The sequence below is a fragment of the Zingiber officinale genome, chromosome 3B, assembly GCF_018446385.1.
Source record: "Zingiber officinale cultivar Zhangliang chromosome 3B, Zo_v1.1, whole genome shotgun sequence".
Classification (NCBI taxonomy): domain Eukaryota; kingdom Viridiplantae; phylum Streptophyta; class Magnoliopsida; order Zingiberales; family Zingiberaceae; genus Zingiber; species Zingiber officinale.
The window spans coordinates 129,271,992-129,299,124 of NC_055991.1; the positions used below are offsets into that span (position 1 = coordinate 129,271,992).

At 40.0% G+C, this 27,133-nt stretch overlaps 3 protein-coding genes across 3 annotated transcripts; 1 reads left to right on the forward strand and 2 right to left on the reverse strand.

Annotated features, from left to right (window-relative positions):
• Positions 1–2,149: 2,149 nt before the first annotated feature.
• Positions 2,150–3,011, reverse strand: LOC121968618 (WRKY transcription factor WRKY71-like). Its single transcript, XM_042518937.1, has 2 exons — positions 2,610–3,011; positions 2,150–2,528 (listed from the first exon to the last, which is right to left on the reverse strand). Exons 1-2 carry the CDS (start codon positions 2,985–2,987, stop codon positions 2,184–2,186), a joined length of 723 nt encoding a protein of 240 aa, XP_042374871.1. The 5' UTR covers positions 2,988–3,011; the 3' UTR covers positions 2,150–2,183.
• An 8,370-nt stretch (positions 3,012–11,381) lies between these two features.
• Positions 11,382–15,744, forward strand: LOC121967709 (cellulose synthase A catalytic subunit 9 [UDP-forming]). Its single transcript, XM_042518102.1, has 13 exons — positions 11,382–11,490; positions 11,591–11,786; positions 11,866–12,089; positions 12,164–12,260; positions 12,334–12,451; positions 12,548–12,814; positions 12,897–13,242; positions 13,308–13,571; positions 13,685–13,897; positions 13,994–14,204; positions 14,290–14,489; positions 14,598–14,951; positions 15,045–15,744. Exons 1-13 carry the CDS (start codon positions 11,416–11,418, stop codon positions 15,624–15,626), a joined length of 3,147 nt encoding a protein of 1,048 aa, XP_042374036.1. The 5' UTR covers positions 11,382–11,415; the 3' UTR covers positions 15,627–15,744.
• Positions 15,745–19,547: 3,803 nt separating this feature from the next.
• On the reverse strand, positions 19,548–21,084 carry LOC121968619 (transcription factor MYB36-like). Its single transcript, XM_042518938.1, has 3 exons — positions 20,853–21,084; positions 20,649–20,778; positions 19,548–20,521 (listed from the first exon to the last, which is right to left on the reverse strand). The coding sequence occupies exons 1-3, from the start codon at positions 20,986–20,988 to the stop codon at positions 19,744–19,746; spliced, it is 1,044 nt and encodes a 347-aa protein (XP_042374872.1). The 5' UTR covers positions 20,989–21,084; the 3' UTR covers positions 19,548–19,743.
• Between the last annotated feature and the right edge of the window lie 6,049 nt (positions 21,085–27,133).

A 27,133-nucleotide genomic window follows, 5' to 3' on the forward strand; every position in this document is an offset into this window, starting at 1 on the left:
GTGTTAATCTCCTTGTGTTTAAGATGTCGGATGCCCACTAATTAATTGAGTTACTGACAACTCACTTTAATTAATATCTTAGTCCAAGAGTAGTACCACTCAACCTTATTGTCGTGTCGGACTAAGTCTACATGCAGGGTTTAACATGACAATCCTTATGAGCTCCTCTTAGGGACATTATCATCTAGATTACTAGGACACAGTTTCCTTCTATAATCAACAACACACACTATAAGTAATATTATTTCCAACTTATCGGGACTATTGATTTATCGAGCTAAATCTCATCCTTTGATAAGTCAAAGAAATAAATACTAAATATATGTGTATGTTATTTTATATTAGGATTAAGAACACACACTTCCATAATAACTAAGGTCTTGTTCTTTTATTAAGTCAGTATAAAAAGAACTTACCTTAAATGGTCATGCTCAATACACTCAGAGTGTGCTAGTATAATTTATCAGTCAAGATAAACTAATACCTAATTACACTACGACTATTCCAATGGTTTGTTCCTTTCCATCTCAGTCGTGAGCTACTGTTTATAATTTATAAGGAATTGATAACATGATCTTCTGTGTGTGACACCACACGCCATGTTATTGACAATATAAATTAATCGAGCAACTACACTTAACTTATAAATGTAGATATTTGACTAATATGATTCTTATTTCTAAGTAAATGTTTATAAAAAAAGCTAGGCTTTTAGTATACATTCCAACACCTATAAGAAGTTCAAATATACTATCCATTGTTTATTTTAGCTTCTCAAATATATTAAAATGTAATAAGAAAGAATTGTAAAAAAATCTCCATTTTGGGCCTGATATGGAATCATATCAGGCCCACGTTTGATTTAATATATATCATATCAGGCCTAATGTGGAGATTTTTAGCGATTCCTCCTTATTATATTTTAACACCTCCAAGAAGTCAAAATAAATAATGGATAACATATTTAAACTCCTTATAATCTCAAAAATCTATAGGAATTGAAATAGGTGCAATCGGAGCTCTCTAGGTCCATAGTGGATTTCGGTTAAAACCTACTAATGAATTTAGAGATCTCAGATTGCATCCATTCGATTCCTGTGGATTTCTAGGCTTGCAAGAAGTTCATATATGTTATCTATTGTTTATTTTGACTTCTCTAAATATATTAAAATGTTATGAAAAATCAACTAATTCTTATAAAATGTTATCCATACGTTATGCATGCATGCAAAAAAAGGGAAGAAAGAGAAGAAAGGAGAGGAAAAATAAGTGGCAAGTTGTATGCATATGGGAGAGGAAAGAGAAGAGAAAGAAAAATGGTAGAAAAGGTTAGATTTGTCAAAAGGGTAGAATGGGAAGTGCACTTGAAAATGTGCGTCTTTTGATAAATACCAAAGTAACATGCACCTTTTGATCAATTCAGAAACTTAGATGCGTTATTTGGTAAATTGTCGTTGAAGCTATCCCCTCCGAGAACGACTGGAAAACAATAATTATGTCGTCTTTGATGATCTTCCAGTCACTAAAATTGAATCCACAATCAAATCCATACGGTATGAGAATTTTGTTTTTCCCTAGTATAACATTTTTCTGTTTGCTCCAGTAGATTTTGAAATTAATTTTCAACGGGTATAAAATGTCTCGTTGATTATCTGACATTTTCCATATAAAGAATCATTATGTTAGAACAAAATATCATTCGTAATTTATCTATCTATATGTTACCCTATAACCGATAAAACTAGATCATGAGTGACTTTTACTCTAATATTATATCATTTCTCAATGGATTTCCAGCTCTGAGAAAAGTCTTAAGCTTTAAAAATTAAGTATGTTATCATCCCTGGGAGGAAAAGCTAACTGTTAGCATAGGAGGATTAGGCCCGACACACTAAAAAAACAGGTCAACCAGGCCCGGGTTGTGCTCGTCCGGTTCCACCTAAAACTTTACATAAAAGAGACTTTATTTGAGACTTTTGATAAAAGTATTTTTGTGGATTTTACTCTTGGAGGAAAATATTTTTTGCAAAGCATACCAATCTTTAGAGCAAAAATTTAGAAACTGATCCTATTAAGTTGTTCAACTGAACTAGAAACAAAACTTTTACCTTTAACGCCACAATTGTTCTGCTTAAACAATGAACTAACTTCCTAGAAAAACTGAATAGACTCCTACCGTCTGTTTAATTTTGAGCAGAGGGATGGCGAGACATTCTCCCTGATATTGCAACTGCGAGTGCATTTCTAAAATTTGGATCTTTTGTCAACATCGAGGCAATTTGTTCGACCAAAACTGGCTGGAACTCCGGCAACGTCGATTCATTCTGCCGGCTGAACTTCCCATCATCTCGCCAAAATCCCTCCTGCGTGAGATCGAGTGTGATCGTCGGGCATGAAGAGCTGATCGAAACGAAGTATGGCAGTGATCCACTCTGCATCGAACCAACTCCTTCTGAGAACTGGCCATGCTCGTGCTCACCTTCATATGTTGCTACCAAAATAGATTGATCTTCCGCAGCTCTCTGCACCTAATCCAAGCATGAATCAGAATTACTCGCTAAACAGAAAATAGAAGAGAGTTTTTTTTAATCTCGGTTAGTTTAATTTACCTTTTTCTTTACAGGACATGTAGGTGCAAATGAGCACCTGTAATAGGCTCTTGGAGATGGATTGTATCTCGTTATCTTCTGCCCGTATTTTCTCCATCGATACCCATCCCTCACCACCAGGCTCAAATCTGATGGATCAGTTTGCACATAGACTTTGGAGATCTTTGGTTTGGGATCTTCCCTCAATCTCTTGAACGAGCAATCTTCACTTGGATTGCCATTAATTTGGTTAAAACTGTCAATCTCCGGGGTCCGGTTCTTCCTCTTCTGGGAAGGAGATATTTCTGTTACCAGATTAAAGAACTGACTACAGAGAGCAGTGTAGTTAGCCTGCATGATGCTGACCATCTCAGTGAGAATTTTATTCTCCTTGCTCATTTGATTCAACTTGGCTCTGACTATGCCAACCTTTGATTTCAATGCGAGGTGATAATCAGACTCCAAAGTTATGCATGTTCCAAAAAGAGCATTAGAATACTTGTATTATCAACCAACTCACCTCATGTTTGTTTGCTGAAACAATTCGATCATCAGTAGCCTTTGCGAGAGTCTCCATCTACGAGGAATATTAGGATGTGAGGAGCACAAGAGTGTTCCTTGTAGACGAACGTATATATAGGGTGAAAGTTTGTAGCGTCAGAGTGATTAAGGGAAGACGAAACAAGCCAGGATTTAATTCCAATCTCGTTGAAAACCAAGGAAATGAGAAAGTCTTCTACTTAGTTAAAGAAGTCTAGTGACGGTTTAAGAAGAGATTGAATCATCGACTTTGGCAGTCGGTCAAGATCCGCTCTGTATAAACAGGATTCTTCAAGCAGAGGAGGCGATGACTACGATGAAATTATAATATACAAGGAGTTTGAACTGAAAAATATTGTATTTCTTCGTTGGGTCCACAAACCGAAAAGATTGACTGAGAAATGCAATAAATCGTGGCCCATTGAAGGCTTTAATCTTCAATGTCCAGGTCAACATTCGCTTTCTCTTTTAGACTTTGTAGGACTTGTTAGTTTGGCGTCTATTTCTCGCATGACACAATCGTGAACATTACGAGTCGACGGACATATATCTTGGCAAGTCAATAAAAGGGAACATTTCTTTAGTCCTCTAAAGATAATTAATAAACAAGATTTTATTAGTGTTTATTTATGTGTCAACATATTTTTTATATATTTTATAGATAATTATTTAATAAATGTTAAAATTTATCATTAATTATTTATTTATTTCGTATATAATTAATGATAAAGTCCCACAGATTAATGGGTATATTAATCTGAAAACAGACCTTGATCGGATAGATATCTAGAAGGGACATAGATATCTAGATCAACGTTGAGTATGACTAAGTCGATATATAATTAGTGTTTATTTATGTGTCAAGATATTTTTTATATATTTTATGGATAATTATTTAATAAATATTAAAATTTATTATTAATTATTTTTGTTTTGTACGTATATAATTAATAATAAAGTTCCACGTAATAATGGATATATTAATATGAAAACAGTCCTTGATCGGATAGATATCTAGAAGGGACATAGATATCTAGATCAACGTTGAGTATGACTAAGTCGATATAGACCGAAGGATGGATATCCAAGTTGTACTTAGGGTGCCTTGAGTTTAGAGGTACTCTGGACACGACCCGCTCAAGAGGAGACCACATATTAAGCATCATTGATTATTTCTCTTATGAACGAGTGTAACTGATCTTTTGACTTGAGACCTTCATTTATTCTATGCGTGGAGTTATGTGCTTTAACGTCGTTAAAAGCAGTCTTTAATCGGATTGTGATTAATACGGTAGTTGAATGTATGACAAAGTGTAAAGAGAATAGTGTTGAGTCAATAGAGGATTCATCACTCTCTTGGATTATGAGTTAACATCCTAGCCACTTGATAGAGATATTAGTAACTCGAAATCCATGGTCATGGGAGGAATGATTTATCATTCAAGAGAAATCTATTATATCTTGAAAATCAAGTAAAACAATTAATTTGGTAATGATGTATAATGTATCAAATTAATTGGGATGTAGGCTTAGATGAAGAGATTGAATTACACATTAATCGGTTCATGGTGGTTTACAGTTTATGACTAATATTAATTTTATCGTGTTAGGTGATTAAAACTGTTGTTAGACGGTTACCTTAGTCTGTGTATGGATTTACACTGCCTTCATGTATAAAATCTAGAGGGTCGCATGCATAGCATGTAGACATGAACGATGGTATTAGAACCTAGTCAAAATAAAGATCAAATATTGATTTATTTGATACAAAGAAGAGAGAATTCGAATAGTCATAATCATGATGATTAATTGAGAATTCGAAGAGTTATCATAATGATAATTAATGAAGAAGTTGAAGAGTCATCATAATGAAGGTCATAAATAAAGAATTTATGGAGGATGTAACTCTTCATCTTCCTAATTAATGAAGATCATAAATGATGAATTAATTATGAATTTAACTCTTCGTATTCCTTGGAGGCTATAAGTAGTCATCCTCGGAAAAATTCAATGAGAATTCCTTCTCTCCATTTCTCCTTCATCAACTTCTTCTTCGTTCGGAAGAAATTTTAGTGCTTCGAAGGCTTTGTTGATCCAAGAAGCTAGCACCTAACAGATCATATCAAGTTCATGATATAATGTGTGTGGATACCGCTAGAGGAGTCACACGTGGGACCCTTATCTGCCGAGTGATATCATTCAAGCCTATCAAGGACTTGAGGTATGTTTTTATGTTGCTTTTGTGTAATACTATATATACCACGAAAAGATCCACGATTCAATTATATGTCTTCCGTTGCTCTTCGATCCCAACAAATTTGTGTCTGTGTCTCACTCTCGCACTCAAATAAAATCACACAAAATAAGAAACATTTGTGAAAAAAAAAAAATCAATTCTTTCTTCTTATCAAAGATAAAGAGTTTGTTGGTTCTGATGGGATGGTAAAAGGAGCATACTAAAAATGAGTTAAAGGTGGAAAAAATAGTTCATTTGGAGATCAAAGTTAAGGAGATTAAAGGTACGGAATCATCGGGTCACTAAAGTTGATCGAGCAGGTGGCAACGGTTTGATCGAGCTTGAAGGTCTGATCGGGCATGGCCGCCTACTTAGTGAAAGGAGAACCCAGTATCATGGTAGCGCTCGGAGGCTCGTCCGACTAGGTCTCTCGCCTGGCTGGGCGATAGGCAGCGACCCGATAGCCGGACGACTAAAGAGAGGAGAACAGATGTTCGTAATTGTGACGACCCTATAAGGGCTAGTCCGACCAGACCGCCTATTTGGCCGTACGAAGAACAACCTACCAAGTCGAGCGATCGTGGAGAAAAACAACCTAGAGCAATCGGACAAGAAATCCCGACCGAGTGGCTCCCTTGCTCGGCCAAACAGTGAGACCCCTTGCTTAGCTTATTGTATCCTTCTGGAAATTTATGCCGTTGATAGCAGAGCATGGTCAATAGTCAAATCGTACGACGGAATCTTCTACTGTCGTGTCAGAGATTGACATACTCTGTTAAAGAATAGTGTCAAAGATACTTTTTTACTTGTCTTTTCATAAGAAAGATGGGGAACGCGCACGCACTTTGAGAAGCATACACGTACGATACATGGCCACCATATAAAGGGGTGTCTATGCATCGGAGGAGGTATGTGATATTCTGTGATCACACTCTTGTTACTGTAGTTTCTACTATTCTTCTACTGTTCCAATGACTTACTTGAGCATTAGAAGACCAACGTCAAGGACCTCTTCACTGACCTGATACTAATGTTTATGGTTTTATAGGACAAAGCAAAATCTTCATATGTTCAATCCAAGAGTCACATCCCTAATTAATTGTCTAAGAGCTCTGTCCTAGAGGCTTATTTAAAAAAAGTGCAGTCCAGATTGACAGGTCTTGAACAACAATCACAGATTCAACACTTGACAAAAAAAAATGATAGGATTGAGTTTGCACTGATCAAAGAAAAGCTGAATGGTTTAATAAGGAATAAGGCAGGCAGAACATTGGCTACGCACAGTGGCAACAATCAGAAAGCAAAAACTGAACATGTCTCAATGACATACAATTGTGAGGCAAAAGGAATTGGTTAAGGCATTCATGAACACACTCTTGCAAATAAATGCAAGGAAAGACCTATGATACGGTGCATGTTCGTGGGGTCTGTAAGATGAGGTGGCCATAAGTCAAGCTTACGTGGAGGTCAGAAGTCAGGCTTACGTGGATGTCAGAAGTCAGGCTTACGTGGAGGTCAGAAGTCAAACTTACGTGGCATGGGTCAAAGTCTCAGCTGACGAGGCGGTCAAAGGATAGGAGTATGTCGGACAAGGGCCAGCCCTGATAGCAGTCAAAGACAGAGCCCACAAGCCAGGTACAGTTGAGGATTGAGCCCACAAGCCAAGTAAAGGTAAAGGAAAGAAGGCCCTGAGCGTAGAATAAACATACCTGGTGTACAAGTCGGGACGTACAAACCAAGGATAACGGTAAACAGAAGCAGGTCGGGAAATAAACTTGGCGTACAGGTCGGGACATACAAGCCAAGAATAACAGTAAACAGAAGCAGGTCGGGAAACAGACCTGTCGTACAGGTCGGGACGTACAAACCAAGGATAATGGTAAACAGAAGCAGGTCGGGAAACAGACCTGTCGTACAGGTCGGGACGTACAAACCAAAGATAATGGTAAACAAAAGCAGGTCGGGAAACAGACCTGGCGTACAGGTCGGGACATACAAGCCAAGGATAACAGTAAACAGAAGTAGGTCGAGAAACAAACCTGGCGTACAGGTCAGGACATACAAGCCAAAGATAACAGTAAACAGAAGTAGGTCGGGAAACAGACCTGGCGTACAGGTCGGACGTACAAACCAAGAATAATGGTAAACAGAAGTAGGTCGGGAAACAGACCTAGCGTACAGGTTGGGACATATAAGCCAAGGATAACAGTAAACAGAAGCAGGTCGAGAAGCAGAACGGTCGGGTAGGTCGGAACGTGCAAACCATGGATTACAGTAGACAAATGCAGGTAAGGAAAAAAACCGGTCGGGCAGGTCGGAACGTGCAAACCATGGATTACAGTAGACAAATGCAGGTCAGGAAACAGACCAGTCGGGTAGGTCGGAACGTGCAAGCCATGGAGTACAGTAGACAAATGCATGTAAGGAAACAGACCGGGCGGGCAGGTCGGAACGTGCAAGCCATGGATTACAGTAGACAAATGCAGGTCAGGAAACTGACCGGCCGAGCAGGTCAGAACGTACAAGCTATGGATAGCAGTGGATCGAAGCATGTCAGGATGCAGACCTAGCGTTTAGGCACTACAGGACAAACAAGCCAAGGAATCGTAACCGCTTGTCAGAGAATGTCAGAGAACAATCAATGTGTCAGGGAATATGCTAACAGTCGGGGCTCGCTACGCCTTCGGTTATGCCGCCAGCCTATTAGGAAGAGCCACGTGTCAATCACCGCCAGACAAAGCCTGACATCCGACATTCCCTGGCGCTCGCCAGGTCCCAGAGATAGCCGTTGCAGTATAAAAATGGATACTTTGTCCCTTATGCAGGTAGGCTCACTCGTCATTTCTCACCAGTCTTTACTTTTCGTCCTTTCTCTGTGTTTTCTGGGAAAAAAGTACCTGATTTGAGCGTCGGAGGGCCTGACCCGAGAACTTTTCCCCTGATTTCTGGTCTCTAACGACTCGTGGGCTTGTCTGAGTGTGCGCAGAGCAACAACGTCATCGTCCTGGTCATCTTTCTTCGTCAGCCGTCTGTGCGAACCTCTCCAGGGGGGTACCAGGTAGATCCGACGCTTCGGCGAGTTTCCGTCAACTTCCAGTCCATCAAGGTCCGCCTCCATCTGACTCAGCTTCCGGACGGGATCAACCTACAAGCCTAAGATTAGGAGGCAACAAAGTGTGTTGATTTCTGAACATTGATAGAGGGCTCGAAAGACAAGTGGTTCCCTTCTATTTAAAAGAAACAGAAGTTGTTGTTAGAGTGGGGTTAATGCAGAGTTCAAATGCCAAGGGGGTGTAGGACCGTGATCGTTCGATAGAGGGGGGTGAATATCGATTCGAAAAAGTCGAGTAAAACTACGCAGCGGAAAAGTAAATGAACACTGTTATTTTTACTTCGTTCGGAGCCTGTGACGACTCCTACTCGAAGGCCCGTGGTCCTTGACCACTTTCGTTGGGCAATCACTAGCAATTCGAATATACTTACAAAATGAATACAGGAAATGCAAGTGAAACAAAGTAATATCGACAAAAGAAATTAACTAAAAAACCGGAGGAGCACTTTGTCGAAGCTTTGTTGTCGTCGCAGGCACGTAGAGCAGCAGGACCAGCAGTAGAAGAGTTCTCAGATTGATTGTTGTTTTTATTCTGAAGCTCCTGCCTGGGGCTTCTTTTATATGTTGCTCCGGGCGCCTGGATTCCTTCCGGGGGCCTGGAATGTGACGTAGCTGCTCAAACCGTGATGCTCCACGTGGCGACGACTCGGCTGGATATAATTTGCCTTCCGGGCGCCCGGACCCCCTCTGGGCGCCCGGACCACCTTGTTCCAGAAAACTCCCTTTTCCTGCAAAACAAAGTTAGTCTGAGGCAATATATAACCTGCAACATAGATTGTTAGCACATTTTATAATAGTATGAATTAGCACAAGTTAGTATGACTTAGATTCCGTCTTTCCGAGACCAGAATCTAGTCACGATCTCGACTTAGATATCCGAAATGGATCTAAGCCGGATCGACGCCTAATGTTCCCTTCCGGGGAACGCGTCCTCGCAGTCACTCCCCTCCAGTGACTTACCTCACTTACCTGCCAGACGTCTGGTCAGCCCGTCGACCCGTCTGGACTTCTCGCCAAGCGTCCGGTCAGCCCGTCGACCCGCTTGGACTTCTCGCCAAGCGTCCGGTCAGCCCGTCGACCCGCTGGACTTCTTGCCAAGCGTCCGGTCAGCCCGTCGACCCGCTTGGACTTCTCGCCAGCTATCCGGTCAGCCCGTCGACCTAGCTGGACTTCGTGCCAGACATCCGGTCAGCCCGTCGACCTGTTTGGACTTCTCCTGCACACTCGATCAGAGTGTTAGATCAACAATAGACTAACTTAACCTGATTTGTCATTCATCAAAATCTGGGTTAAATTGTTAGTGCTAACCGCACCAACAGGGGGACCAACCAAAAACAGGTCAAAGATGGGAAGAGCGGCTGATGTAGGGGGTCAAAGACAACATAGCCGGCCGAGCGGGTGGAAACAGGTCGATTGTTCTTCAAAACGTCAAGTGAATATGGCCGTCCACTCTGCGAAAGGTCTCATAATGCCGAATGGATATTATTATCCACTCTGCGAAAAAATGTCCCATAATCAAATAGTTGCCCATTGCTTTGTCTGGTCAGATCGCTCGTTCGGCCGGACGAAAGCAGTGCTTTGATACTTGTGCGATTAGAAAAAGGAAACTAGATGTTTATAGGTACGACGACCATATAAAGGCTTGTCCGACCGAACCGCTTGTCTGGTCGGACGGAGGGCGATCTACTGAACCAGACGACTATAAAGGCTAGTTTGACTGAATTGCTTGTCCGGTCAGACGGTGATAATCTATTGAGTCATACGCCCAAGAGAACTCTCCGACCGAGCAAGCGGGGAGTCCTGGCCAAGTGTCTCTCGCTCAGCCAACAGTGGGACTCTTGTACAGCTCATTGTATTTTTTTGGGAGTTTGTGCCGTTGACAACAAAACATGATCAGTAGATAAAGCATAAAACAGAAGTTTCCCATTGTCACATCAGGGATTTGCACGCTATGTTAAGGAATTATGTTAGGGACATTTTTCTAACTTGCCTTTTCATAGGAAAAATAGAGAAACGTGCATACGCTTTGAGAAGCGTGCACGTACGCCTGAGGGTCACTATATAAAGGGGTTTATATATCGGGAGAGGTATGCATTATTTGTAATTACACTCTTATTGCTGCTACAGTTCTCTTTATTCTTTACTATTATCGATAACTGACTTGAACGTCGGAGGACAAACACAGGGACTCCTAGTCCCTGATATTGACTTTCTTGATTTTGTAAAACAGAGCGGAGTCTTCACATATTCAATCGTAGAGTCACATCCTTAACTAGCTATCTTTATTATTTTCGGACAAGATCAAAAATCAATAAAACTATAGCACAATTGTAAAAACTATTGTCTTATTACTCTATATTGGGTTAGGGTGCACTAAGGATTAATGTGGAAAGAGTGATTAATCCCTTCCTTGTGAGTTGGTGTACTCATTATAATCACTAAAATTTAATTATGCTTTATTCATATTTGTAATTGTATGATTTGGACAATTAGAGATTTTGATCCAGATATAATAGTTTAAGAATGCTATTTTAAAAACCAAATAATTTTAAAGAATAAGATTAACATTTTAAATATGTGCCAAAATTAACTTTAAAAACTGTATAATATTAATTTATAGCACAAATAACTACTCGAAGACTACTATTGTTCGTTGGTAGCAACAGCAGGATGCTGTGTTACGAAGAAGGCAGGAAATTTATTCGAGATAAAGTTAGATCGGTTGAGTAAGCAGAGAAGTAGCTTCACTTTGCGGCAATGGAGACTCTGCAACCAACCAACGCTTGGCCACCTACACGGTTAGGTGTGTGAATGAGACTCGAGCCAAAGAATCACCACCACCCTCGCTCGAATCACACCTTGCATGCCTACAAAAGCCCAACTCCTTCCTTCCCAATCCACCCATCCATCCCTCTCACTCTCCAAACCCAACTCCACCAATGGAGGCGAGCGCCGGACTCGTCGCCGGATCCCACAACCGCAACGAGCTCGTCCTCATCCGCGGGCACGAAGAGGTAGGGAGATCGCGCCACACTTTGGCGACCCGTGTCTTAGCTTGTTGTGTAAACGTCTTTTTTGATGGTTTTGGCGATTTTGTGGTCGGTGATGTTGCAGCCGAAGCCGTTGAAGGCGCTCAATGGTCAGGTGTGTGAGATATGCGGCGACGAGATCGGGTTGACCGTCGACGGGGATCTGTTCGTTGCGTGCAACGAGTGCGGGTTCCCCGTTTGCCGGCCGTGCTACGAGTATGAGCGACGGGAAGGAACTCAACTCTGCCCACAGTGCAAGACCCGCTACAAGAGGCTAAAAGGTTAGCTCTTAATTTGTCTCGATCATCTGCTTTCAATTATTGAAAGCTGACTATCGATCTCGACATGTTATGTACGAAGGGAGCCCAAGAGTGGAGGGAGATGAAGATGAAGAAGATGTGGACGACATCGAACATGAATTCAAAATGGAAGAAGAGCAAAGCAAGAAGCAGCAGCAACCTCTGCTAAACAAGCACATCACTGAGGCGATGCTCTATGGGAAAATGAGCTATGGCAGAGGACCCGAAGACGAAGACAACAATACTCAGTTCCCTCCCATCATAACCAGCTCGCTCTCTCGTCCGGTAAGCTGAAACTTTTTCTTTATAATTCGAACTACGGTACATCTAAATGTGCATGATTTGATATGCAAACTCAGGTGAGCGGGGAGTTCCCCATAACAAATGCTAGCAACCATGGAGACTTCTCATCAACGCTGCACAAGCGTATCCATCCATATCCAATGTCTGAGCCAGGTATACGAGTGATTGCAAAAGGAGTTTTAATATGTAACAAGAATTAACATTTACGTAAGTGGCTGATTAGCAGGGAGTGCAAGGTGGGATGAGAAGAAAGAAGGTGGGTGGAAAGAAAGAATGGAAGAGTGGAAATCGAAACAAAACTTGCTTGGAGGTGATCCAGATGAAGTCGATCCTGAGATTGCCCTGTATACACTCCTACCGCCTTTCCTTTCTTTGTTAGTTCTTTTTTTTTCTCTCTCTCTCTCTGTGAAACTTCTATCACGATCATTGTCTTGATGCAGAATGGACGAAGCGAGACAACCATTGTCAAGGAAGGTGGCAATAGCTTCAAGCAAGATCAACCCCTACCGCATGGTGATCGTTCTCCGTCTCGTTGTTCTAGCATTCTTCCTCCGGTACCGGATCCTTCACCCGGTGGAGGACGCGATCGGGCTCTGGTTGACCTCGATCATATGCGAGATTTGGTTTGCTATCTCTTGGATTCTCGATCAATTCCCTAAATGGTTCCCCATCGACCGCGAGACTTATCTCGATCGCCTCTCCCTCAGGTACACGCCCAAGTCCAAATTTCTTCATCGAACACCTTGCAGCTTTATGTAGGAGACTGACTGCCACTTTGTCCAATCGCAGATACGAGAGGGAAGGGGAGCCGTCGATGTTATCGCCCGTGGACATCTTCGTGAGCACAGTGGATCCCTTGAAGGAGCCTCCGCTGGTCACTGCCAACACTGTGCTCTCCATCTTGGCTGTTGACTACCCAGTGGACAAGGTGTCCTGTTACGTGTCGGACGATGGAGCTTCGATGCTCACATTCGAGTCGCTCTCGGAGACAGCCGAGTTCGCCAGGAAATGGGTTCCCTTCTGCAAGAAGTTCAACATCGAGCCTCGAGCTCCGGAAATGTACTTCTCGCAGAAAGTGGACTACCTCAAGGACAAAGTCCAGCCCACCTTCGTCAAGGACCGCCGAGTCATGAAGGTGCATATTTGAATCATTCCCTCTGCAATCATTCAATCTTATATAGTGGTGAAAATTTTGGGCAGAGGGAGTACGAAGAGTTCAAAGTTCGGATCAATGCGCTGGTGGCAAAAGCCATGAAAGTCCCTACTGAAGGCTGGATCATGCAAGATGGTACGCCATGGCCGGGCAACAACACGCGGGATCACCCTGGCATGATCCAGGTCTTCTTGGGACACAGCGGAGGCCATGACACCGAGGGCAATGAGCTCCCTCGCCTGGTCTACGTCTCTCGAGAGAAGAGACCGGGGTTTCAACATCACAAGAAGGCCGGCGCCATGAATGCTCTGGTACATCACGCGATCACTACTGCTTCACGATTTGGATTTCAAATGCACCCTTCTCCTCTGATGTTGCTTACTAACTTTAGTTTAATTTACAAACCTGCAAATTGAACTGGCAGATTCGCGTGTCCGCAGTTCTAACGAATGCCCCATTTATGCTCAACTTGGACTGCGACCACTACATCAACAACAGCAAGGCCGTGAGAGAGTCCATGTGTTTCCTGATGGACCCTCAGATTGGCAAAAGAGTGTGTTTTGTCCAATTTCCGCAAAGATTCGACGGCATCGATAGGCACGATCGGTATGCGAACAGAAACACAGTCTTCTTTGATGTACGTACGGTGGTTCAACAATCCTCGTTTAATTTCTATAAGCAACAAGTAGCTAGCCAATCATTGACGTGACGCCGATCCGTTCTGCTTCTCCAGATCAACATGAAAGGTTTAGATGGAATCCAAGGGCCAGTGTACGTGGGGACAGGGTGCGTCTTTAGGAGACAAGCTCTCTACGGCTACAACCCTCCGAAAGGACCCAAACGCCCAAAAATGGTGACCTGCGACTGCTGCCCCTGCTTCGGCCGTCGCAAGAAACTCAAGTACTCCAAAAGTGGAGCAAATGAGTCGACCGCAGTCGATGGAGGTGGTGATTTATTGCTCGGACATTTGCAGTTAATTTTAATCGCTGACCACTAGTAAAGGATCTAATTAATTAACTTCGATGTTAGGAGTACTGGACGAGGACAAGGAGCTGTTAATGTCACAGATGAACTTTGAGAAGAGATTTGGGCAGTCAGCAGCATTTGTGACATCGACACTGATGGAGGAAGGTGGAGTGCCTCCCTCGTCCAGCCCAGAAGCCTTGCTCAAAGAAGCCATTCATGTCATCAGCTGCGGCTACGAAGACAAGAGCGATTGGGGACTAGAGGTAATTAATTGACCAAGAATGAGGAGAGTCGATCGATTATTTTATGATTTGCAACGTAACAGGCAGATTTTAAGCTAAGGGAGGTGCATGGATTGTGGTCCGGTGCAGATTGGCTGGATCTACGGGTCGATCACAGAGGACATCTTGACAGGGTTCAAGATGCACTGCCGCGGCTGGCGGTCAATCTACTGCATGCCGAAGCTGGCGGCGTTCAAAGGTTCGGCTCCGATCAACCTCTCGGATCGGCTGAACCAGGTGCTGCGGTGGGCGCTTGGGTCGGTGGAGATTTTCTTCAGTCGCCATAGCCCAGTGTTGTATGGCTACAAGAACGGCCACCTCAAGTGGCTGGAGCGGTTCGCCTACGTCAACACCACCATCTACCCCTTCACCTCCCTCGCCCTCTTGGCTTACTGCACCCTCCCCGCCGTCTGCCTCCTCACCGACAAGTTCATAATGCCGACGGTAGGTGTGTCATTTGAGGAAGTTGCATGGCTGGATTCAATTCGATGATGATTTATGTATTGAACTGGTGCATGGCTGCCGGTGGTCGTGCAGATTAGCACATTCGCCAGCCTCTTCTTCATCGCGCTCTTCATATCCATCTTCGCGACGGGCATCCTGGAGCTGCGGTGGAGCGGGGTCAGCATCGAGGAGTGGTGGAGGAACGAGCAGTTCTGGGTCATCGGAGGAATCTCCGCCCACCTCTTCGCCGTCATCCAAGGGCTGCTCAAGGTGCTCGGCGGGATCGACACCAACTTCACCGTCACGTCCAAGGCGACGGACGACGAGGAGTTCGGGGAGCTGTACGCGTTCAAATGGACGACCCTGCTCATCCCGCCCACCACCGTACTCATCATCAACATCATTGGCGTCGTGGCCGGCATCTCCGACGCCATCAACAACGGGTACCAATCGTGGGGCCCGCTCTTCGGGAAGCTTTTCTTTTCCTTCTGGGTGATCCTCCACCTCTACCCCTTCCTCAAGGGGCTGATGGGGCGGCAGAACAGGACGCCCACCATTGTCGTGATTTGGTCCGTGCTCTTGGCTTCCATCTTCTCGCTGCTGTGGGTGAGGATCGACCCCTTCGTCATCAAGACCATGGGACCTGATACCAGATTGTGTGGAATCAATTGTTAATTAAGCTGAAAAAAAAAATTAAAAGGGAAAAAATTGCTAGTGTTTGCTAAGCTGCCGCTGTACTCTGTGGATTTTGTTGTCAATATGACTTCATATACCAATATTTGATGTGATTCAATTGTTGTGAAGAATCAGTTTAAATTTTTATTTTACCTTTTGTTGTTGCTTTGGCTTGAATTAAAAGAAAAAGGACTCATTGCTTCGATTGAAATCAAAGGGAGATTTCACAAAGAAAGTAATTGTCACACCTTCTAATTTAGATTACTGTGATTAGGTGAGGCCACGCTATCCTGGATTTTCTAGAAAATAGAAAATCAAGAAAAAAAATTTACTTGCATTGAGGTCTTTCTGTTAAAAAATAAAAAAAAAATACATAGCAAAAGGTCGAGGATAGATAAAGAGAATAAATGAAAATTGCTTTTGTTGATAAACAAATAGCCTATTTATAAATACATTGAACATATCTACTACATGAACAATTTTCTATAACCATTAATAACTACCACCACTAAATTACTAATTGCCAACTCATCAACCTATTAATTAATTCTCTAAGTCAACATTAATATGTACATTAAATTGTATCGTCACCTTCACCTCCACTTTTGATCACAACGAAGAAGTAAAGAACCGCTTCTCTCTTAAGGCATCTTTAATCGTTAAAGCTCTAAATGATTTTTTTTTATGATTTTAATATGTCATGCCAATATTATAAAATCTTATTGAAACATCCCCAATGGTTAAAGTTCTAAGTGAACTTTTTTATGATATAATTCATAGCATGTAGTTATATGACTTCATGCATATACATCAATTTCAATACAAAAGAGCATATTTGAATTTTCACTACTGCTCTTGAACTATAAACCTTAAACTTCATATCTACAATATATGGTTCAAGATTTTTTATTCAGCTTTTTTAATTTTAAAAACCTCTTACAAATCTTGCATTGGAGATGCTCTTAGTTCCTTAATTGTAAAATAATTTTGTGTAATTATTTTAATTAAAGTATGATATCTTATGTGTATAGATTTGCTTGCAATCTGTTCATCCTTGATTTGCATAGAACCAACCATAAATAAAGCTCTGAATTTTGCCATGCTCCATCTTGAAAACTAATTTTCTTTTAAGTTTATATATTTTAGTCCTTAGGTTGACTTTGAGTTTCTTGATAGCTAGGTAAACAGTACTTAAGATTTTGTTTTTCCTTTCCGAGTCTTTCTTTTAAATTATAACTTGACATTTGCCAAGTATTTATTTTAAATTATAACCTGACATTGTCCAAGTCTTTCTTTTAAATTATAACCTGACATTTCGTCTGAGGGGACATAGTTGAGGCATAAAATAGAGTGTTCAGTCAATGCCCAGGAGAAGGAGCCAAGGCTCCAATTGCCTTAGTTATCAAGAGCATCTCTTAGCTGCAAGTCGTATGATTCTATTTGATGGCATTGCTTGTCAGAGATAAAGAGATGTGATCTGCCAAAAACCTAGCCCACTTAACTACATCAATCCTTGACTTTTCATTAACCCTGAAACAAAAGTGCTTTCCTATATCCGCTTCTTTCTTTCCCAAGTGGTCAGGTTCTTGGGAAGGTTGACTCAATGAACCTATGCAAGCTACTTGTTCCCTAGCATAAAGAAGGATGAGATCAAAGAAAACTAAGCCAAAAATGTAGGGAAGATCGGTATGTAATTAAGGTATTATAAATGATTATTGATCGAAGGCGATGGAGACGACACACTTGGCAGATGGCTCAATTGTTCACTGAGAGAAGACTCTGAGAGAGAGAGAGAATCAATGACACCTGACACTCTTTTCCGCTCCTTTCTGGCACTCTTTTCTACTCCTTTCTGTGCACACTCGAAAGAGCAAACAAAACGTTAGAGTAAGAACAAGGGAGGGATTCCTGGTACAAGCACTCTGACGCTCAAGTCATTATTGTATCCGGGCGAAAAGTGGAGAAGAGGAGGATGAACAGTAGATGCGTGTGCAGTGCGCATAGTAAAGTGTACCTGGCTAACGGAGAGAACTCCTCTTTTTTATACTAACCCTTGGAATCTCCATAATCATGAGGTGTCAGAGAATTTGAATGTCTGGTGATGGAATATATATATATGGTCATCCTTCAAAGAAGGTTCCGTTATATGAATATGAATTATCTTTTGTAACCTCCGTATTAATGAGGTGGCTGAAAATGTTCGATACCGGAATATGTCAAATAATGTCAGGCAATGGAAGCTCTATCGCCATCCTCAGAGGAAAGTTATTGCATATATATGCTACGGTAGCAAAAATTTCCTGACAAACAACTGTTATTTTCTGACAGATTGTTGTAATTCTTTGACAATGTTATCCCTTGGAAGCAGTCCAATTGACTCTTGGGCCGACTGACTGTATAATGAGAGACTGGTAAGAGAAAAGGGGAACTAAGGCTTTTTAGCCGACTAGTCATATGTTGAGAGTTGCTTTAGCGCTGAGAGATGAATTATGCCCTTAGATCCAACCGGTCATTTGGCCGACTGGCTATATGCTGGGCGTTATATTATAGAAGTAGGGAACTGGACCCCATATATCCGATTGGTGATAGAACCGGCCGGGTGTACTTGGTGTATCTTGGCAATGAGGAAAACACTAAGTTTCTTAAGTTCGACCGGCTCTTTAGCTGACCGACCGTATGCGGAGGCTTGTGCTTGAATGAGGGGATTAAACCCCATATATCCGACCGGCTCTTGGGCTGACCGACTGTATACAGAGTTGTATTGTAACCGCGGGGAGTTGGATCTCGTAAGTCTGACCAGCTCTAAGGTCGTCCGAGTTTATTCTGTATATCTTGGCATTGAGTGGAGCAATAAGTTCCCTAAATACGATCGACTCTAGGGTCGACCGACTGTATGCTAAGGAACTCGTGCTTAAAGAATGGGGAGTCAGGAGCTGAGCCCTGGTGAGAGTGACTCGTTCAGCTACGTGTACCCTAACTTTGACTACGACTTCACCTTGACTTTAACCACCATTTACCTTAATTTTAACTACCACGTAATGGTCAGGGGTCGATTCTCAGAAACTGACGACCTGGGGTTTACCTCGCCATGCGCCTATGACCTGTGTACTTGCATGAACCTCCCTCCATATCCGTGGGGTCGACACTAGGGGGACCGTTAAGGTAACGGATCTACCTTTTTTTTAACTACCACGTCACCTCAGAGTCCATTCACACCATATCATATCAATTATTTTTAACTAAGAACTCAAGTCCTTTTCTTTCAAGTCTACTTCTTATATCCCTTACAACTAAGTCTCTTCATGGATAATTAGGATGGGAGTACTTTTATTTCTACCCTTTTATTCACAAATAAATTCTACAATATCGTAGTATATATGCATTTTAAAGAAACTTTTTTACTTGTTCTTTAATTCCTTAGTGCTACCAAATAATTATGTCACTATCACCAAGTATCATCACTAATGATTATCAAGGTAAAGAAAATTTAGATTGGAAATTTTTTTAAAATTTGAAATTAATGGCACCATTATAATTATTAGGTGAAACGTGGATAACCATTTATTAGCACTATAAGCTGTGAACATTAAGTTTAACATTAATATATTTAGCATTGGTGGCCACTTAATAACATTTTGGTGGCATCTTGATAATTATTTGGACACTACAAGGATCATTTAATGCTACCAAGATAATTATTTGGTAAATTCAATTTTAAGTTTTTTTTTAATTATGAATTGGTAGCACTTCTATTCATATTCTGTCACATGTTAATAATTATATGATGATAGATAAATATTGAAGTAACATTTAGGATTATATATACACATCGAAATTAATATATTGGTCAATAAAAGAAATGCTAGCCAATGTATGAACCAGTTTCTTATTCGCCAAGTCTGAATTAACACACTGAATTCAGATGACCAAACAAAGGGATGTTAAACAAGCCGATGAATATAACAATTTACAACCTGTTCTTCCATATCACATCTCCATTATTGTTATAAATGACATTTATATATTATACGTAAAATCTCAACAACATCCACCTCCATTTTATACTCTGATCCCTTTCTTCGTATCAACTATATAATCAGCATCGATCTATAGCTCCCTATAACTCTTCATACCTTAGAACACAATCAAGTTGTGCCGCTGGATACTCGAGAGCCAATGATGCTGAATCCGAAGGATATCCCATTTCATTAGAAGCAGGCCAAAAATGATCGGAAAGAATCTCCTTTTCACTGCCATACAATTCTCTGCACCTCTCTAACTCCTCAAGATGATCATTCTCCAAGAGCTGATGCCCAACGAGGGATGGATCATAGTTGTTGAATACCAAGTTTTGTAGATCCACTTGAATACCTCCTTGAGTTATGGAATCCAAGTTGGAGCTCGAGTTCTCCATGGTCGAAGAGGAAGGAAACCCTAATAAATCTTCTCGTGTAATAATAATATTTGCATTGATCGACTTGGTAATTAGCTCCTCTTTCGTGGCAGTTGAACCCTGTAGTACTGGAATCGGGTTCACAGCATTAACAGCGAAGTGACTGGTTGACAAAGCTTGAGTTTGGGAATGGTACTGCTTGGGCCACAGCGCAGGGCTGCTGTAGAAGGAGAAGGGATTAAGTAGATTAGGGCTGTAGAGTCCTCCTTGAAGCTGCATGTGGAGTTGCATTCTCTCACGAGCCGATGCGCTCAGGGTTTGGTTCTCAGTACTACTCTTCACCTCCACGCTGTTAGCTTCTTCGTTGGATTGGTTAGGGTGGGCCGGGCGGCGCGGCTGCTCTCTTCGCTTGCCAAGTAGCTTCTTCTTCAGCCTGGTGTTCCAATAGTTCTTGATGTCATTGTCCGTTCTGCCAGGCAGCTGGGCGGCAATTATTGACCACCTAATTATATATATGCATACATACAGAGATCATATATATATGAAGTAATTGGAGTTTATAACTTGATGGAAGAAATTAATTAGCTGATAATTTAAGACTAAATCATGATATATATGTATTAATTAACCTGCTCCCTATGCTTATGTAGAGGCTGCATATGATTTGATCTTCTTCTTCTGTGAAGCCACCGTGCTTGATGTTTGGCCTTAAATAATTCAGCCATCTCAGCCTGCAGCTTTTGCCACACCTCTTCAACCCTGTGGGATTTATAAAAATTCACATAGTGAAATTAATCGATAAGTATCTGAAGTACGATTTAGTGGATACTAACCAATTTTTTGAGGCAGTGCAATCCAGTTTCCTCCAGTTCCATGCTCTTCGATGAATGCCTTGAGCTTGGAGTCCTCCTCAGCTGACCATGGCCCTTTCTTCACATTTGCCTTGTCACAGCATGGAGCTCTCCCCATCTGATCAATTCTCTCTTTCTCTCTCTCTCTCTCTCTCTCTCTCGCCTTCTTTACAAGACAGTGGAAAAGTGATGGATTCTGATGTGTGAGCTAGCGTGGGATGGAGAAGAACCCAAGAAGGTGAAGCCAAGCTTTATAGAAGAGAGAGAGGAGATGTGATGCTCGCTGTAAACTGATTAGGGTTCTTTTAATTTACTTATTAATTAGTCACTAGCTAGTCCTTTCAACCTAAAATATTATAATCTCTAGTGGGATTTTTCATATCTTCTGAGATGGACAAAGTCCATATGTAGATTATATATTAACTAGACTAGAAAAGCAATTAATCAACGGAAGTTAAGTGGTGCGAGAACGAGTTGCACATGTTTTTACTACACATTAATGGAATTTGGCAAGAGCCGGACTTTTAAGGCGAAGGATAATTAGGATTGCTTGACGATTAATTAAACACAAAGACGAGTCTTTTTCATGTCCAAGTTCTTGTTCCACATAAAATGAAAAATAAATAAATAAAAATTAATTAATTAAAGGCAGAAATCAAATCAATAAGTACTAGTTAATTATATCAGCATACTCAAGGAACTTAAGGATTATCACAATTAAAACTTATTGTGTGCTATATTTGGGTTTTGTTTATCTCAAAAACTTTAAAACATCAAAATTTCTCTTTCCATCTCCATTTTTTTTTAAAAAAAATCTTATGTTTGGAAATATTCTTAATTGGGCGGAAGCCTTGGGTAATAGTAAAATTATTACCGTATGATTTTATAAAATAATTTATTGCAATATAAATTAAAGCTACGTATAATAGATCAAATGTGGTTCAATCCTATCCTGAAATGTCATATTAATGAGAGATTTGTGCACCGAATTATCTTAACTAAATCAATGCTAGGCCTAAAATGATTGGTTCATCCTTCTATGAAGATTGATCAAGTCATGTTGTCGGTTGAGTCAGTCAAGGAGGGCATGCCAAGTTCGTTAGGCCAATCAGGTAGAGCGGGCCAAGTGAGTTAGGTGAATTAATCAAGTAAAGCAAGTTGGCTGAGTCAATTAAGTACTCGATCAAGTTAGTTTGATCAATTAATTGATAGGTCAATTCGGATGAACCCATCAATCCAATTAAGTCAAGCAAGTTAGACGTACGAGGCAAGCAATTTGGACAAGACAGATGAGCTAGCTAGATGTGCTAATTAACGAGCCAAACAAGTCAATCAGGCTAGTCGAGCCAAAAAGACTTGGCAAGTGGACACTTTGCGCGATTAGTAAAAAGTGGTTAATTAGATCGAATGGATCAAACGGTTGGTTCAAGTCAAAGTGTCAAAACGAATGCTAATTGGTGGTTAAAATGCATTGGATCTGTTAAATAATAAATTGAGGAGACCAATTCTAAAAGATATTCTATCTTTTTACTTTTTCTTTCTCTACTTTAACAAGTGAAAAATATATATAATTTAAACAAAAGATCTAATTATTTATCCATCAGCCCTAGCTAATCTATTTTTTTTTAGTTTTTTTTTCCTCTGATTAAACTATCCACTTAACAGTTTCAAAATATTAATATCAAGAGGGAATAAAGGATAATGAGCAAGAGACAAGGCGGAATTGGAATTGTCAAGCTTCCGTTTATGATTAATTAAAAAAAGAACAAGAATAATTTGCAAGAATTAAACCATCTACGTACTACTTAACCTTTGTTTTGAGGGGGCAATTGCCACCCCCGTTGCCCTAATGATAGAGATAATAATATAAACTATGAAGATTTAAAATTAAGTAATGAAGAAAAAGCAGGAAATATGGATGATCTTTCTCTTGTCCTTGCCTTGGAGTTGGAATCCCAAGGGCAGACCGTGGCATCAGCAAAAAAGACCATTGTTAATTAATCCAATCAAGGGAAAGAGGGAGAATGAAGAGATAAGCACTAGGAAGAAAAAGAGGAAGAAAGCATTGGGAATCAGCATGGACGTCATTGGAATTTAGCAGCACCGAGAATGTCGATGGGGTTCCATTTCCTGCTACCGTATAAACTGCATACCTCCACCTCTTTGTGATTAAATTTAAAGACTCTCAAAAGAATCATAATTGACTAATAATTAGGGCAGAAAACATAGGTCAAAGGAAGGAGATCAGAGGAACGTGTCAACCCAGAACCAACAAGCCATCTCTTCCTTCCCCTTGAAGCACCCTGCGTTCTGTAGAATTCCTTCCGAAGTGACATCATTTTTGTTTGTCCCGACTCGATTTCCTTATTGATTTTCTCCTTCAGCAACAAACAAAGAAAGATCGGCACACAAGCTTTTGACCTTGTGGATTTTTCTTGCAGATTTTTTCTTCCACCTTTCCCATTGTTTATATGCGTTGAGCAAGTGGAAAATTTGATTTTCTATAAGTCAATTCAAAATGTCACTAGGAAGGAATTATACATTCCAACGACTTGGTAATAAAAAATTCAAGAGCCTACGACTAATATTGTTGATAATTTGTTCAAGTTCTTGTTAGGCAAATGATCAAAATAACTGATACAATTATTGCGGCATGTAGTGATGAATGTTTTATTATGTAATTAAAAAGGAATTGAAGGAGTGTTTGCAGAGAACAATGATATTCCCGACTGGAGGCTGTTTAAAACTATATAAGAACTCTCAAATATAATTGGACAAGAAAAATGATGATGTGAAAGGAGAAAGCTAAGACATCAAACTATTACCCTTAACTTAGAGAAATGGATAAAAGACTCTTGATAAGATCATCGTATACAAAGGGGTCATATGCTTACGCAACACACTATAATGCACACATTGCATCTGACAGAAGGACATTCATATCTTAGAGAAATTTAATGGACTTTGATTGCATACTGCTGGTGAAGAAGATTTAATTAAATCTCAAGGAAGTTACTAATAATTGCTACAGGTAGTACCTTTTCAATGATATTTTTACTGATACATATATTAGTTTTCCATAATATTTAATATTGTATAATTTGTAACATCAACTAAAACACTTAAAGATACACGTACGTTAATGACTTTGATCTATTGGATTTTAAACGTGCTTTCTCTATTCTATGGTCCTTGTCGATATATAATTTTTATCCAGATTTTCCTTAGGGAATCTATTTGAGTAGGAAGCAACTATTTCAACTGTAGTTAGCTAGTATTCTCAACTAATCTAAGAAACATATATATTTCCCAACAGAAGAAAATTTAAACACAAGGAGTGAAATTGTGTATCATGTTTGTAAAATGCGTAGACTTGAATGTGTAGTGGGACACTCACCTTGAAGGTCACATCAATGACCTACATCCCCTTAGACTTGAATAGTAATTGTTAGTAATGTGTACAACAGTTATAGTACCTATACACCATCTATGTCCAACCACCAAGTTTGACATTGGCAACCACCAAGTTTGACATTAGGCAGGCATTATATTTCATTGTATAAGAACTTCGTGTAATTAATTTATCGTCAAAGAAGAAGAACTTCACTTAAGGACAGGTCATTAAAGCACTATCTCAATTAGTGAGATCAATTCAAATACAAGCACAACTAGACCACTTAAACTGCCTAGTGTTATTGGGCTCATGACCTTATAATTAGTTTGCTGCTTCCACTGATGTTGTTTAGGTGACTTCTGCTCCATTCAGCTCTGCAACCTTCTCCTTGGAAGATTCTTTGACTTGTAATTTGCATCCAAGGCTATAGGATTTATTAATGTACTTCCCTTTGCCCTGCCACCTTTTTTTAGCTTAGACTTCTGGGCATGATTGGATTGACATTAGGGAAGGATTAATAATTGCTTACCATACCACAATCAACATATATATCTCTAGTTTCTTATTTAGTAGTTTTTGGTTTAGTCAAACATTCACATTCTAATGAGTCTTAAATTAAAGTAGAGGAGCTTATGTATGATTTGACATGCGACTGTTTTCTCAGCGACTGCACTTAAATATATATCACATCCCTTCAAAAACTGCATGCTCTCCTTTAAGCCCTCATCAATCACTTGTATTATTTCTTAGATAATGAAGTTTTGGTACTGTGATTCATTTCAGGTTTTCTTAGATAGATCAGTAACTAGGCCAAATTAAGATCTGCTCATGCTGACCAAAAGTAAACCAATGCACCATATATCTATAAAATTGAGGTATAATATTACGACCAAAATAATGAGTTAATATTAAAACTTGTCAAACTTACTTAGATCATCTTCCCGGACTTAATTGAATATGGAAGTGGTCAAGCCACGTTGGTATTACGGCCATAAGATGTGATGAGGTCTATTTCCAAAGTCAAGTCAAAGATTTCGACAAAGAATTGAAAAGTTCAAGATTGGGTTCAATCTTAGTTACAACCTATATATTACTCCATATGAAAATTCAAATGATAAATTAGAGAGAGAGGATAACTTTTTTTTCTTTTTTTTTTTAAAAAAAATCATATTTGCTATGTTCCCTTGAAAAGATATCTAGAAACAATACAAGATTAATTAATGAGTAAATTCAATATCTACCTATGACTCCTTTCAAAATATTAAATCGCATCTCTAAAATACAAGACGGCCGTCTTGCAAGAGTCGATCTCAAAAGTTGTGGGACTAGGTCGATTAAAAAAAATGTTGGAACTCAAAAGTATTTGAGCATAGTAACTTCATCAAGTCACAATGTGGAATACGCGAGCACTCACTTAAATTTGTTGGGCTGATTGGGTAGAGTGGCAGGCATTTTAGAAGAGTCAAACTATACTCTATATATGGGTTTCTCATATTATAATTGGCAGTACAAATTTGTTGGAAAATTAAAAATGGAAAGACCTAAACACTTACTCTAGTCACACACCGAAACACTCTTATATATTCTCGCTTCTCATCTTTCTTTTATTCTTAGTTCTTCACCTCTCCCATCCATGTGTATAAGGAAAAATAAAGGGATAAATATTTTCAACAACATTTTAAAGATTTCTTTCTAGTCATCATTTTAAATTTCCCCTTACCACCTAGAAATCCCTACAAGATTATGTGGTATTTTCAAGCAGGGTTGTAAATAAGCTAAGTTAAATCGAGATAAATCAACAAGTCGAGACTAAAATGAATTAAGTCTTTGAAATGATTGTTTATTATGAGAAAAAAGTTGAAAGATAATGTTATTTATGCGTTGTTTATGTGACTAAATTTTTTTGTTAAAAGTACTATTGTTAAAAGTCCGCTCAAAGACAAGATATAAAAAGCGTTATCATTTTTTGCAAAGACAATATTTTTGCAACACATAAAAGTGTTGCCTTTTTTCAAATACAGTTTTTTAGCAAAATACAAAAATCATTATTTTTTCTATTTACAAAATCATTGTTGTCGGGAGATTGTTGGTTCAATCGCCCTCGGATCAAGGTTGATTAGTTTAACTAGACTCAAGTAAATTCGAGTTTGAGTTTCGATGTATGAATAATATGTGAAGAAGAGATCAAGTGTCAAGGTTGACCAGATATTTGATAATATGGGAGAGGAAAGTCAAGTAGATTATGGAGGACCGGATACTTGACAAGAAAAGTCCTAACTGGAGATTAGGAAAGACAGAGACCTAATTCAAGGGTTAGGCAAGCGTAAGATAAGGGTAAAGTCCTAACTAGAAGTTAGGCAAGACAAAGACCTAACTCAAGGGTAAGGTAAAGACAAAGTCCTAACTAGAGATTAGGCAAGGTAAAATCCTAACTCGACGATTGGACAAAGGAAAGTCCAAGTGGGTCAAGGAGGACCACACGCTGGCAAAGGAAAATCCTAACTATAGTTAGTCAAAGGAAAGTTCAAGTGGGTCAAGGAGGATCACACGTTGACAAAGGAAAGTCCTAACTGTGGTTAGACTGTCACCCCCCGGAAGTGTACTTGTTCGACAGAATGGATGGTACCCCTTTGTGATAATATTTGATACAACATGATATAAGTCCACAGATCAGGAATAAATATACAACGGAAGATAAAAACATAACCACTACTCAAAAATAGGGATTTACACAATCCCCTCACAATATATAAAACACAAATGACTGCGTACTGATATGACTTACACAATAAGTGTTGGTGAAGTTTGCACTAACTGTTTAACTCAGATTTTGATTAATGACAAGTGAGTTAAATTGGTGTGTTTGTGA